The sequence below is a fragment of the Erythrolamprus reginae genome, chromosome 11 (genome assembly GCF_031021105.1).
Source record: "Erythrolamprus reginae isolate rEryReg1 chromosome 11, rEryReg1.hap1, whole genome shotgun sequence".
Taxonomy (NCBI): domain Eukaryota; kingdom Metazoa; phylum Chordata; class Lepidosauria; order Squamata; family Dipsadidae; genus Erythrolamprus; species Erythrolamprus reginae.
Window position 1 is genome coordinate 6,392,732 of NC_091960.1, and position 13,420 is coordinate 6,406,151.

At 42.5% G+C, this 13,420-nt stretch overlaps 1 protein-coding gene across 1 annotated transcript in view; it reads left to right on the forward strand.

Annotated features, from left to right (window-relative positions):
• LOC139174534 (urokinase plasminogen activator surface receptor-like) overlaps positions 1–13,420 on the forward strand; it is a 13,979-nt gene extending 559 nt beyond the window's left edge. Inside the window, exons 2-8 of the mRNA XM_070764978.1 lie at positions 1,438–1,493; positions 4,265–4,384; positions 6,114–6,248; positions 7,148–7,288; positions 8,347–8,490; positions 11,615–11,755; positions 13,092–13,420. Coding sequence (XP_070621079.1) covers positions 1,448–1,493; positions 4,265–4,384; positions 6,114–6,248; positions 7,148–7,288; positions 8,347–8,490; positions 11,615–11,755; positions 13,092–13,300 — 936 coding nt within the window. The 5' untranslated portion in view covers positions 1,438–1,447 and the 3' untranslated portion in view covers positions 13,301–13,420. The remainder of the gene's footprint in view (positions 1–1,437; positions 1,494–4,264; positions 4,385–6,113; positions 6,249–7,147; positions 7,289–8,346; positions 8,491–11,614; positions 11,756–13,091) is intronic.

A 13,420-nucleotide genomic window follows, 5' to 3' on the forward strand; every position in this document is an offset into this window, starting at 1 on the left:
TTGGTTTTTAATTATGGTAGGGATTTTAGTTTTTTCTTAATATTAGATTTGTGCCTGTATAATATTGTTTTTTTATCGTTTGTTATGAGCCGCCCCGAGTCTTCGGAGAGGGGCGGCATACAAATCTAATAAATTAATAAAAAAAAATTAATTAATAAATAAATTAATAATTAATTATAAAAAGGTGATAAAAAGGATAATAGGACAGAAGGACAGGGATGGTAGGCAAAATAATGCACTTATGCACGCCCCTTACAGACCTCTTAGAAAAGGGGAGAGGTCAACAGTAGATAATTTAAGGTTGAAGATTTTGGGGTTAGGGGAAGAAACAACAGAGTCAGGTAGTGAGTTCCAGGCATTGATCACTGTTGCTGAAGTCACATTTTCTGCAGTCAGTTTTGGAGCGATTTACATTTAGTTTGCATCTATTACGTGCTCTTGTGTTGTTGTTGTTGAAGGTGAAGTAGTCACTAACAGGAAGGACGTTATGGTGTATGATTTTATGAACAACAGTTAAATCAGTTCGGAGGCGACGGAGTTGTAGATTGTCTAGCTGTAGTATTTGAAGTCGGGAGGATTACGGTGGTTTGTTTCGAGAGGAAGAGGGAAGGATTCTTCTTGTGAAGTATTTCTTGACTTTCTCAATTGTGTCAATGTCAGTTATGCAATGTGGATTCCATGCAGGGGAGCTGTATTCGAGTATTGGTCTGACCTCTGACGAATGATCGAAACATTTAAATATATGAAAGGGTTAAATAAGGTCCAGGAGGGAAGTGTTTTTAATAGGAAAGTGAACACAAGAACAAGGGGACACAATCTGAAGTTAGTTGGGGGAAAGATCAAAAGCAACGTGAGAAAATATTATTTTACTGAAAGAGTAGTAGATCCTTGGAACAAACTTCCAGCAGACGTGGTAGATAAATCCACAGTAACTGAATTTAAACATGCCTGGGATAAACATATATCCATCCTAAGATAAAATACAGAAAATAGTATAAGGGCAGACTAGATGGACCATGAGGTCTTTTTCTGGCGTCATGTTTCTATGTTTCTATGAATGTTTTGTAAGCTTTGGTTAGGAGATCAGTGTTTCTGGAGAAGAAGCTACGTAAGATAAGGTTTATAACTCTTAGTGCTTTTTAAACTCTTCATTTCTCCCTACTTGCTATTCATGGACAATTGGCTATAGATCAAGGGGTCTCCAAACTCGGCAACGTTAAGATATGCGGACTTTAAACCCCAGAATTCCCCAGCCAGCATGAGGAATTCTGTTGCAGTCTTCAAGTTTGGAGACTCTTGCTATAGATTTTGCTGTTGAGGTCCTGGGACAGAATGTGGCCCCATCCAGTAAATAACTCATCCCCGAAACTGATTATGGACAAATTCCTTGCATCGGAAGCACTTTATAATTCGCTACATTTCCCTCTTCTCTGATAGAGTGGCTGTGATGGATAAAGGGTCCATTATAATCTTCATTTTTTGTCTTGGAATGGGTAAGTGCAAATTATTGCTTCCTGTTCTTTATTTTAAACCAAAGTTGTCTGGATGGTTTATAAAACTAAGGTGAAGATGAAGTCATAATGTTGAGATTTCATTCTGGGGACGTCATGTTGTGGAAGAAATTTCCAAGTGCCTCCTTCCAAAGGCAACTGGGCTTTGTTTTTTCCTTGAAGAGATCTCGCTTCTCATCTAAGAAGCTTCCTCAGTTCTTACTTCCGACAAAACTGAAGAAGGTTAGCAAAAACTTCAGAAGAAAAGGATTTAGGGGTAGTGATTTCTGACAGTCTCAAAATGGGTGAGCAGTGTGGTCGGGCAGTAGGGAAAGCAAGTAGGATGCTTGGCTGCATAGCTAGAGGTATAACAAGCAGGAAGAGGGAGCTTATGATCCCGCTATATGGAGTGCTGGTGAGGCCACATTTGGAATACTGTGTTCAGTTCTGGAGACCTCACCTACAAAAAGATATTGGCAAAATTGAACGGGTCCAAAGACGGGCTACAAGAATGGTGGAAGGTCTCAAGCATAAAACGTATCAGGAAAGACTTCATGAACTCAATCTGTATAGTCTGGAGGACAGAAGGAAAAGGGGGAACATGATCGAAACATTTAAATATGTTAAAGGGTTAAATAAGGTCCAGGAGGGAAGTGTTTTTAATAGGAAAGTGAACCCAAGAACAAGGGGACACAATCTGAAGTTAGTTGGGGGAAAGATCAAAAGCAGCATGAGAAAATATTATTTGACTGAAAGAGTAGTAGATCCTTGGAACAAACTTCCAGCAGATGTGGTTGGTAAATCCACAGTCACTGAATTTCAACATGCCTGGGATAAACATATACCCATCCTAAGATAAAATACAGAAAATAGTATAAGGGCAGACTAGATGGACCAGGAGGTCTTTTTCTGTCGTCAATCTTCTATGTTTCTCTATGTTTCTAAGGTTCTTAGATGAAAGGCAAAACATCTTCAAAGAAAAACAAAGTCTTTTGAAAAAGCACCTTTGGAACAAACATCATTGAGAATCTCCACAGATTTATTTATTTTATTTTATTTATTTTATGTATTATTAGAGTTGGAAGGGACCTTGCAGGCCATCAACCCCCTGCACCACCCCAACCAGATGGCAGTCCAATTTTCTTTTGAATGTGTCAAGGGATGGGGCGTTCACAACCCCTGTGGCAGGCTGTTCCACTGGTTGAATCGCTCTGACCCTTAGGAAGTTCTTCCTTATTTCCAGGTTGAATCTCTCCTTGGTCAGTTTCCATCCGTTACTCCTGGTCTGGCCCTCTGGTGCCCTGGAAAATAGTGTGACCCCCTCCTCTCTGTGGCAACCCCTCCAATATCTGTATACTGCTGTCATGTCCCCCCTGGACCCTCCTTTTTGCTAAACTATCCATGCCCAGTTCCAGCAACTTCTCTTCGTATGTCTTGGTTTCCAATCCCTTTCTTTCTTTCTTTCTTTCTTTCTTTCTTTCTTTCTTTCTTTCTTTCTTTCTTTCTTTCTTTCTTTCTTTAGTTATTTATTTATCTATTTACTCACTCACTCACTTACTTACTTACTAACTTACTTATTTACTTACTTATTTACTTACTTATTTGCTTACTTACTTACTAACTTATTTACTTACTTATTTACTTACTTACTTACTAACTTACTTACTTATTTATTTACTTACTTACTTATTTACTTACTTATTTACTTACCTATTTACTTACCTATTTACTTACTTACTTAGATTTGTATGCCACCACTCTCCGAAGACTCGGGGCGGCTCACAACAACAATAAAAAACAGTATAAACAATGGAACAAATCTAATAATAAGAATTATATAAAAACCCCAACTGTTAAAAAAACCCCATACAACACATACATATCATACATAAAAGATAAGAAAGCCTGCGGGAAATATCTTAGTTCCCCCATGCCTGGCGATATAGGTGGATCTTGAGTAACTTGCGAAAGGCAAGAAGGGTGGGTGCTGTTCTAATCTTCGGGGGGGGGGGGAGTTGATTCCAGAGGGCCCAGATATCAGAGTTGCCGCCGCACTCCTTGCCTTTCACAAGCTCCTTAAAACCCACCTCTGTCGTCAGGCACGGGGGAATTGAAATTTCCCTTCCCCCTAGGCTTGTAGAATTTATACATGGTATGTTTGTATGTATGAGTGGTTCTTTAAATTGGGGTTTTTAAGATTATTTTTAATATTAGATTTGTTTACATTGTCTTTTTATATTGTTGTTAGCCGCCCCGAGTCTTCGGAGAGGGGCAGCATACAAATCTAATAAATAAATAAATAAATAAATAAATAATAAATATGGACTTCAACTCCCAGAATTCTTTGTGTTGACTGGAGAATTCTGGGAGTTGAAGTCCACACCTCTTCAACTTGCCAAGGTTGAGAAACACTGTCCTAAAAGGTTTCGTAGATATATCTGGAATATTTATATATTTATAAAATGGCTTTGCCACCCATCTCTTAACTAATGAACCTGAGAGGCTAAATGCACAATTTAGCAACACACCCTACAACTTTTATCACCACTTTTAAGAGGATCTGTTGCATTCTTTCAACTTGGTGCAGTAGGAAAATATGAGGAGCGGTCATTCCTAAAGTACTAAGTTTAGAAAGACCATGTTACAGCAGAGCAGATAATGAAGAACCGAGCTTGGAATTCTTGCAAGTCCTGTCCCGCAGTATCTGGGAAACATCACTTTGGAAAGATTGTGAAATTACATTGTTGGGTGGAATGTTGATTCTTTTTCTTCAGCTAATAGCTTGGAGTGCCATAAGTGCTTAATTAACGAAGGGAACTGCTCCAAGGCTCCAGTGGAAATTTGCAGGCCCAACCAAGATGCCTGTTTCACCGTAATCAAGAAGTACCATGGATGTAAGTCTTGTTCTTCAAAGGGTGGGGTCCAAGGGTGGGGCCCACTCTATATGGGGGGAGGACACCTCTCCACTAGCGGAAATGAAGCTGCACATGCAGTTCCATTACCGACCACCGGGCGCACACAACCTGCGTGATTCTGGTAAAATCACCAATTTTTTTGCTTCCGCGCATGAGTGGCAGCAAAGAAACCGATGGTTTCCCCCAAAATTTCATTGCTGGGAGGTTTGCGCAAAATTTTGGTTGCTGCGCACAAATCTCACCGCAGCGCCTAGCTGATTTTTGGCCTTCGAGATTTTCCTGAAGCCTCGGAGTAGAAAAACCTGCCCAACGGGAAACCAGAAGTTCGGAAAAATGGATTCCTGGTTTGCCTGTTGTGCTGTTTTTCGCACTCCAGAGACTTCAGGGAAGCTTCCATGAAGCCCCGGAGTGCGAAAAACAGCCCAAAGGGCAAACCCGAAGTTCGGAAAATTTTATTCATTCATTCATTCATTCATTCATTCATTCATTCATTCATTTATTGGATTTGTATGCCGCCCCTCTCCGCAGACTCGGGGCGGCTAACAACAGTAACAAAACAGCATATAACAATAATCCAATACTACTAAAAACAGTTAAAAACCCATTATTATAAAAACCAAACATACATACAGACATACCATGCATAAAATTGTAAAGGCCTAGGGGGAAAGGGTATCTCAGTTCCCCCATGCCTGGCGGCAGAGGTGGGTTTTAAGCAGCTTACGAAAGGCAAGGAGGGTGGGGGCAATTCTAATATCTGGGGGGAGTTGGTTCCAGAGGGCCAGGGCCGCCACAGAGAAGGCTCTTCCCCTAGGCCCCGCCAAGCGACATTGTTTGGTTGACGGGACCCGGAGAAGACCCACTCTGTGGGACCTAGCTGTTTGCTGGGATTCGTGCAGCAGAAGGCAGTCCCTGAGATAGTCTGGTCCGGTGCCATGAAGGGCTTTATAGGTCATAACCAACACTTTGAATTGTGACCAGAAACTGATCGGCAACCAATGCAGACTGCGGAGTGTTGGTGTAACATGGGCATTTTTGGGGAAGCCCATGACTGCTCTCGCAGCTGCATTCTGCACGACCTGAAGTTTCCGAACACTTTTCAAAGGTAGCCCCATGTAAAGAGCGTTACAGTAGTCGACTTCCGGTTTGCCCATTGTGCTGTTTTTCGCTCTCATCATAAATCGAGGCCTACTTACACAACCCACTAAGTCAGGTCATTGATCGCAACCAACTGTTCAAGATGATTGTGCAACTCTGAATAAACTCTTCAGAAAAAACTTCCACCCGATGGTGCCATATGTTTTGGGATTATAAGACGCACCAGTGTATAAGATTTCAAAGAGGCAAGTAAGGGGAAAAAAAAGGTTTTATCCTCCCTGGTCCCAGGAGCACTTTGCAAGCCTCGGTGTGCATCCTGTTGCCCACAAAAACGGACCTATTTATCACCTGTTTTTTGCAAAAATGGGGTGGGCAGAGAGTTTGGGAGCTCCTTGGAACTAGGGAAGTGAAAAAAGCCCTAGTTTTTGCAAAAAACGGTGGGTGTTTTTCACAAAATTGGCATTCAGGTTCAGGGTTCAGGAGGCCAAATATGGCTGTATTCAGTGTATAAGATGCACCAACATTTTCACCCTCTTTTAGGAGGAGATAGGTGCGTCTTATACTCCGAAAATAGATTAATTAACCTCATAATTTATTCTGTTTTTTGTAGTGATTGCGGATACAGCAAATCAGGGCTGCGGATCCTCAAATGATTGCCGGAGGTATCCCATGGGCGTGACGGGCTCCTTGTTCCGAACAATGTGGTGTTGCTCTTCAAATCTTTGCCAACCCATCCATTTGACTGGTACGTAAAAAGTGGGGAGCCACAGAGCCCTGCTGAATGGGGCCAAAGCCCATCGAGTCCAGCATTCTGTGTCACACAGCATCCCACCAATTGTCCATGGGGATCTTGAGCAGAAAGAGAAGGCAAAACCCTCCCTTTCCCTTGACCCCCAACAAATGGTACTCAAGGGAACCCTGCCTGCCTCAACCAACATAGCGGCAGCACTTGGCCATCGGTTTCAATAACCACTGATACACTTGGCATCCATGAATCTGTCTAATCCTGCCTTGAAGCTATCCAGGATGACAGCTGTCACAACCTCTTCTGGAAGTGAATTCTATAAACCAATGACCCTCTGGGTGAAGAAATATTTCCCTTTATTTATCCTCACTTTCTTACCTATGAGTTTTCGGGCAATGATGGCAAACCTTTTTTTCCTTGGGCATGCACGAGTGCCCACACCCATAATTCAATGCCTGGGGAGGGCAAAAACAGCTTCCCCACCCCCCGGAGGCCCTCTGGAGGCCAGAAATGGCCTGTTTCCCAACGTCTGGTGGACCCAGTAGGTTTGTGTTTCGTCCTCCCCACGCTCCAAAGGCTTCCCTGGGTCTAGGGGAGGGTAAAAACGCCCTCACCCATCCCACTGGAGGATCTCTGGAAGTCAAAAACACCCCCCCCCCCCCACTGAGCCTCTGTGTGAGCCAAAATTTAGCTGGCCGGCACACACATGCACATTGGAGCTGAGTTAGGACAACGGCTTGCGTGCCAGCAGATATGGCTCTGCGTGCCACCTGTGGCACCCTTGCCATAGGTTCGCCGTCACTGTTCTAGTACCTTTGCCGATATTTTGGATTGCCCCCGGTTGTGGAATCGAAAGAATGAATCGAGTGAGTTCTCTCCTTGCCTGTTATTCCTAACAGACAACCAAAATGGATTGCAAAATGGGCTGGAGTGTCAGAGTTGCATTGGGAGCCCTTCCGAATGCGGCCTAATGGCTCCTTCGCGGCAATGCTCCGGGAGTGCAGATCGGTGCGTGCAAATTTCCCAGCGTTTCCTTCCAGGTACAAGTGGGTGTTGGTGGGAGAAAACAGGCCGCCTTGTCTGTTCCAGTTGGTGGACACATGTGTGTGTGTGTGTGTGTTTATTTCTGTCAAAGATTAGCTCAATCCTAGATGATATTCCATTACTTTGCCCTATAAGGTAAAAGAAGATTGTAAACAGTAACGAATGCTGATTCATGGGGAGTAAACTGCAACCTGATTGGGCCAGAGCATTATAAAATGTAAATCACCTTTACAATGAGTGGGGTGGTGTTTTAGGTGGTTGTTAGTTGGCTGGCTGAAGCAGTCTGAACATGAGTTAAGTTATTATTATTATTATTATTATTATTATTATTATTATTATTATTATTATTATTATTGTTGTTATTATTATTATTTAGATTTGTATGCAACAATAGTGAACAATATAAACAAATCCAATACTTAAAAATACTATCTAAAAACCCTTATTAAAATAACCACACAACCCAATCATACCATACACAAACCTTATTAGCAAGGGGATGTACCAATTATCCCATGCCTGGCGACAAAGGTGGGTTTTCAGCAATTTACGAAAGGCGAGGAGGGTGTGGGCAGTTCTAATCTCCCGGGGGAGTTGATTCCAGAGGGCTGGGGCTGCCACGGAGAAGGCTCTTCCCCTGGGTCCCGACAGATGACATTGTTTAGTCGACGGGACCCGGAGAAGGCCAACTCTGTGGGACCTAAATCAGGGGTTCAATTCAATTTAATTGAGGGCCGAATCAGGGTTGTGTTTAAAGTTGGGGGGAGGCTTGAGGGTATGCCCAGGGTTGGCCTGGCCATCTGGATGTCACTCGGGTCGGGGGTGCCTGTGGCGAAAATGGACTCCTGAGTTCTGTTTCCATGGGGCGCACCTGTGTCTCCGCACACAATTTCGCTACCTGCCCAGGTGCAGTGGCATAATTGCACTGGACTCCGCTAGCACTCAGAGCCACAGAGGGGAGCCCACGTCACTGTTCCACCTTAGCAGCCCACCTCTGTCTATGATAAACTGTGATCCTGATGCATAAGAATCATTGGATGGTTGTCCTTCTCAGGAGAAGAGCTAGAACCCATAATCAAGGGATGTGGAAATAGCTCCTTCGAAGACCTGCAGGTGCTCTACCAAACTGGAAGAGACTTCGCTTTCCTTGACCAAAAAGTCTGTGGCCAATCCAATTGCAATAATAGAAGTTTTCCAGGTAAGTCCAACAAAGTCATTGTCCATCTTTTTGTCATCTTATTCTGTCATAGACGGGCTACAAGAATGGTGGAAGGTCTTAAGCATAAAACCTATCAGGAAAGACTTCATGAACTCAATCTGTAGAGTCTGGAGGACAGAAGGAAAAGGGGGCACAGGATCGAAACATTTAAATATGTCAAAGGGTTAAATAAGGTTCAGGAGGGAAGTGTTTTTAATAGGAAAGTGAAAGAACAGGGGGCCACAATCTGAAGTTAGTTGGGGGAAAGATCAAAGGCAACATGAGAAAATATTATTTTACTGAAAGAATAGTAGATCCTTGGAACAAACTTCCAGCAGACGTGGTTGATAAATCCACAGTCACTGAATTTAAACATGCCTGGGATAAACATATATCCATTGTAAGATAAAATACAGGAAATAGTATAAGGGCAGACTAGATGGACCATGAGGTCTTTTTCTGCCGTCAGTCTTCTATGTTTCTATATTGTCAAGTGCCCGGAATATTTTTGAACTGGAGCAAAATAGAAGTAAACGCATGAATATAATTGTAAATATAAATAGCTACCCCCTCACATCCAGTCCACCACGAGATGGCAGTAAAGAAGTATGGAAATACTGTATATTGCATTCATAACTTAATCCAGTGTTTCTCAACTGTGGACTTCAACTCCCAGAATTCCATGCTGGGAATATTGCCACAATGTCCTACCTGTCAATGACTACTTCAGCTTCAACCGTAACAATACACGAGCACATAATAAATACAAACTTAATGTAAACCGCTTCGAACTCGACTGCAGAAAATACGACTTCGGCAATAGAGAGATCAGTGCCTGGAACGCACTACCTGACACTATGGTTTCTTCCCCAAACCCCCAAAACTTGTCTACTATTGACCTCACCCCATTCCTAAGAGGTCTGTAATGAGCGTGCATAAGTGCACCATCGTACCTACAGTCCCTGTCTTATTGTCCTATTGTCCTCATTTATCAGTACCTACTTTGAAACATAGAAACATAGAAATCTGACGGCAGAAAAAGACCTCATGGTCCATCTAGTCTGCCCTTATACTATTTTCTGTATTTTATCTTAGGATGGATATATGTTTATCCCAGGCATGTTTAAATTCAGTTACTGTGGATTTATCTACCACGTCTGCTGGAAGTTTGTTCCAAGGATCTACTACTCTTTCAGTAAAATAATATTTTCTCACGTTGCTTTTGATCTTTCCCCCAACTAACTTCAGATTGTGACCCCTTGTTCTTGTGTTCACTTTCCTATTAAAAACACTTCCCTCCTGGACCTTATTTAACCCTTTAATATATTTAAATGTTTCGATCATGTCCCCCCTTTTCCTTCTGTCCTCCAGACTATACAGATTGAGTTCATTAAGTCTTTCCTGATACGTTTTATGCTTAAGACCTTCCACCATTCTTGGTTATGTTTATACCTATAGCTGCTCTCCAGTAACATGGTTGACAAACCAAACAAAATAAAATTAAAAAGTTGTGGGTGCAATAGCATTTAGACTTATATACCGCTTCATAGTTTTTTTACAGCCCACTCTGGCCTTAAAAGCCTCTGCAGCCATTTCTCAGAACAAGGTAACTTTCTTGTTATAGCAATATTATTATTATTATGTCAGTACAACACAGCAAACGAGGTCACTATGCTGGATTTCGTATTTCATCAGCAGTCGGGCGCTTCCCAAGCACCTAGGACTGCGTGATGTAGCGGTGAATTATGTTTGCTGATCCCAGTAAAGCGGCCTTTTGCAATTGACAGATGGAGATTTTGTCAATTCCGATGGTTTTCAAATGTCCGCTGAGATCCTTTGGCACTGCGCCCAGCGTGCCAAGGACCACCGGGACCACTTTCACGGGCTTATGCCAGAGTCGTTGCAGCTCGATTTTTAGATCTTCGTATTTCACTAATTTCTCTAGCTGCTTCTCCTCAATTCTGCTGTCTCCTGGGATTGCGATGTCGATGATCCATACTTTCTTTTTCTCCACGATCACAATGTCACTATTATTATTATTATTATTATTATTATTATTAATCAGTCGGGCGCTTCCCAAGCACCTAGGACTGTGTGATGTAGCGGCGAATTATGTGTGCCAATCCCAGTAAAGCGGCCTTTTGCAATTGACAGATGGAGATTTTGTCAATGCCGATGGTTCTCTTCTATTATTATTATTATTATTATTATTATTATTATTATTATTATTATTATTATTATTATCATTATTATTATTATTATTATTATTATTATTATTATTATTTAGATGTGTATGCCACCCCTCTCCAAAGATTCGGGGCAGCTCACAGCATACAATATAAAACACTGAATACAGAGATAAATTCAATTGATTAAAAACTACAGGTAGTAGCATTTAGACATATACTGCTTCATAGTGCTTCTACAGCCCTCTCTAAGTGGTTTACAGAATCAACCTCTTGCCCCCAACAATCCGGGTCCTCATTTGACCCACCTCGGAAGGATGGAAGGCTGAGTCAACCTTGAGCCGGTGGTGAGATTTGAACTGCTGAACTACAGCGAGCAGTTAGCTGAAGTAGCCTGCAGTGCTGCACTCTAACCACTGCGCTACCCCCGGCTCGAAAAAGATGACAACCTCTCCTATGGTTTAATCTCTAAGCCTTTGATCATTTATTTTCTCTTTTCTGCACTTTTCCTAAAGTCTCCCCCATCTTGGATGAGAACTCATTACCTGACTCAGTAGCGTCAATCCCTCACCCCAACATTTTTCCCTTAGACTCTCCACGATTGACCTCTCCAGGTTCCTTAGAGGTCAGTAAGGGGCGTGCATAAGTGCACCAGTGTGCCTTCCGTCCCCTGTCCAGTTGTCTCTCCTTATCTCATTTATCTTTTCTTCCTTTCAAATATGTTCACCTATACTTTTATATCTTTTCTTCTGTTCTTTTCTTTATTCATATTATTACATATCTATTCTCTTCAATGTGTATTATGTATTGGACAAAATAAATAAATAAACAAACAAAGCTTTTTCATAGCATGGTGACCAAAATTGGTTGCAGTATGATTCCACTTTCCACTTGTCATTGGTAGAAAACTCCTTTATTATTTCCCCCCCTACCTGCAGAGATCCTTCCTGGACAGCCCAATGGGCTGCAGTGCTATAGTTATCGCTATAGTTCGGGCCGTGAAGAGCGCACCCCCCAGGAAGGGCAGATTTTGAAGTGCACTGGAGCCATGAACCGATGTTTCCGTATCGTAAGAGGAGGTAAAGAGAAGGCTGGCCGACTGAACTGATACAAAACACAGAAAAAGAGAGGGGGGAAAAAACACATCTCCTCCATACAGGTCGCTCTCAACTTAGGACCATTTGTTTAGTGATTGTTTTACATTACAGCAGCACTGAAAAGGTGATTTATGACCAGTCCTCACACTTATGACTGTTGCAGGAGCTCCATGATTGCATGATTAAAATATGAATGCTTGGTCTGGTCTTGGTCTACCCCAGCAAGCAGCCAGCCACTCCTATCCACTCCATCCTTCCATCTATCCTTCCATCTATTCATCATCCACCTATCCATCTATATTTCCATATGTTCCTTCAGCCATTCATCCACACATCCATTCCTCAATCAATCCATCCATCCCTTTATCACATCCCTCCATCATATCACCCCATCCATCTATCTCTCCATCATATCACCCCATCCCTCCATCTATCCCTCTATCCATCATTCCACCCCATCCATCTATAAATCCAAATATCCATCCATCCATCCATCCATCCATCATATCACCCCATCCGTCCTCCATCTATCCTTCTATCTCTCCATCATATCACTCCATCCATCTATACATTCATATATCCATCCATGCATCACATCACTCTATCCATCATATCACACCACCCAGCCATCTATCCATTTATCCCTCTATCCATCCATCATTCCACTTCATATATCTATAAATCCATATTAGATTAGATTTATTGGATTTATATCCAATAAATCATTCATATACATTCATATATCCATTCATCCATTCATCCATCCATCATATCACTCCATCCATCTATATATTTGTATATCCATCCATCCCTCTATCCATCATATCACTCCATCCCCCCATCTATCTCTCCATTCCTCCATCGTATCACTCCATTCATCTATCCCTCCCTCCCTCCCTCCCTTCCTCCCTCCCTCCCTCCCTCCATCCATCATATCACTCCATCCCCATCTATCTCTCCATTCCTCCACTGTATCCCTCCATCCCTCCTTCCCTCCACCCACCCACCCACCCACCCACCCACCCATCAATCTATCCGTTTATCCTTTTGCACAGCCTGTTTTCAGCTGGTCGAGTGCTGTAGGAGACTCAGGAGGCTGAAAATGGGCCACAAGGATGAGTGGGCACCACATGCAGCCCATTTTGGCCAGCAGAGGCATTATGGACTGGTCCTTTGATATTTCTAGGCCAGTCCCATGGGATGGATTTAAGCACTCCACATGTCAGTTCCAATTTGTGGGCGTTGAGTTTGACACCCCTGGTTCGATCAGAAAATTACGTTTAAAAAAGTAAAAAACACTTTTGTGATTGTTTTCCAGAAAATAAAACCACAGCCGTGACCATCCAGAAGGGCTGTGCCACGGAATCCATGTGCAGGAGAGACACGGAAATACATCTCAGACTGGAGAGAGGCAATTCTCACGCCGAATGTTGTAAAAGCAATTTTTGCAACAAAGCCCACAGTCCCACCAACCCTGAACTGGTGACAATCCTAAGTTTATGGTTGGTGTTGAAGATCTATCAATAGCCATCCCTGTTTCGTCGGTGGCACAGAAATAAATTTGGGACATTTTGGTGGTAGGATTTGGGGGTGTGTTTTTTTGCCTCTGCTGTTCCCATGCATAAATTTTGTTGCTTTTTCTAAAAA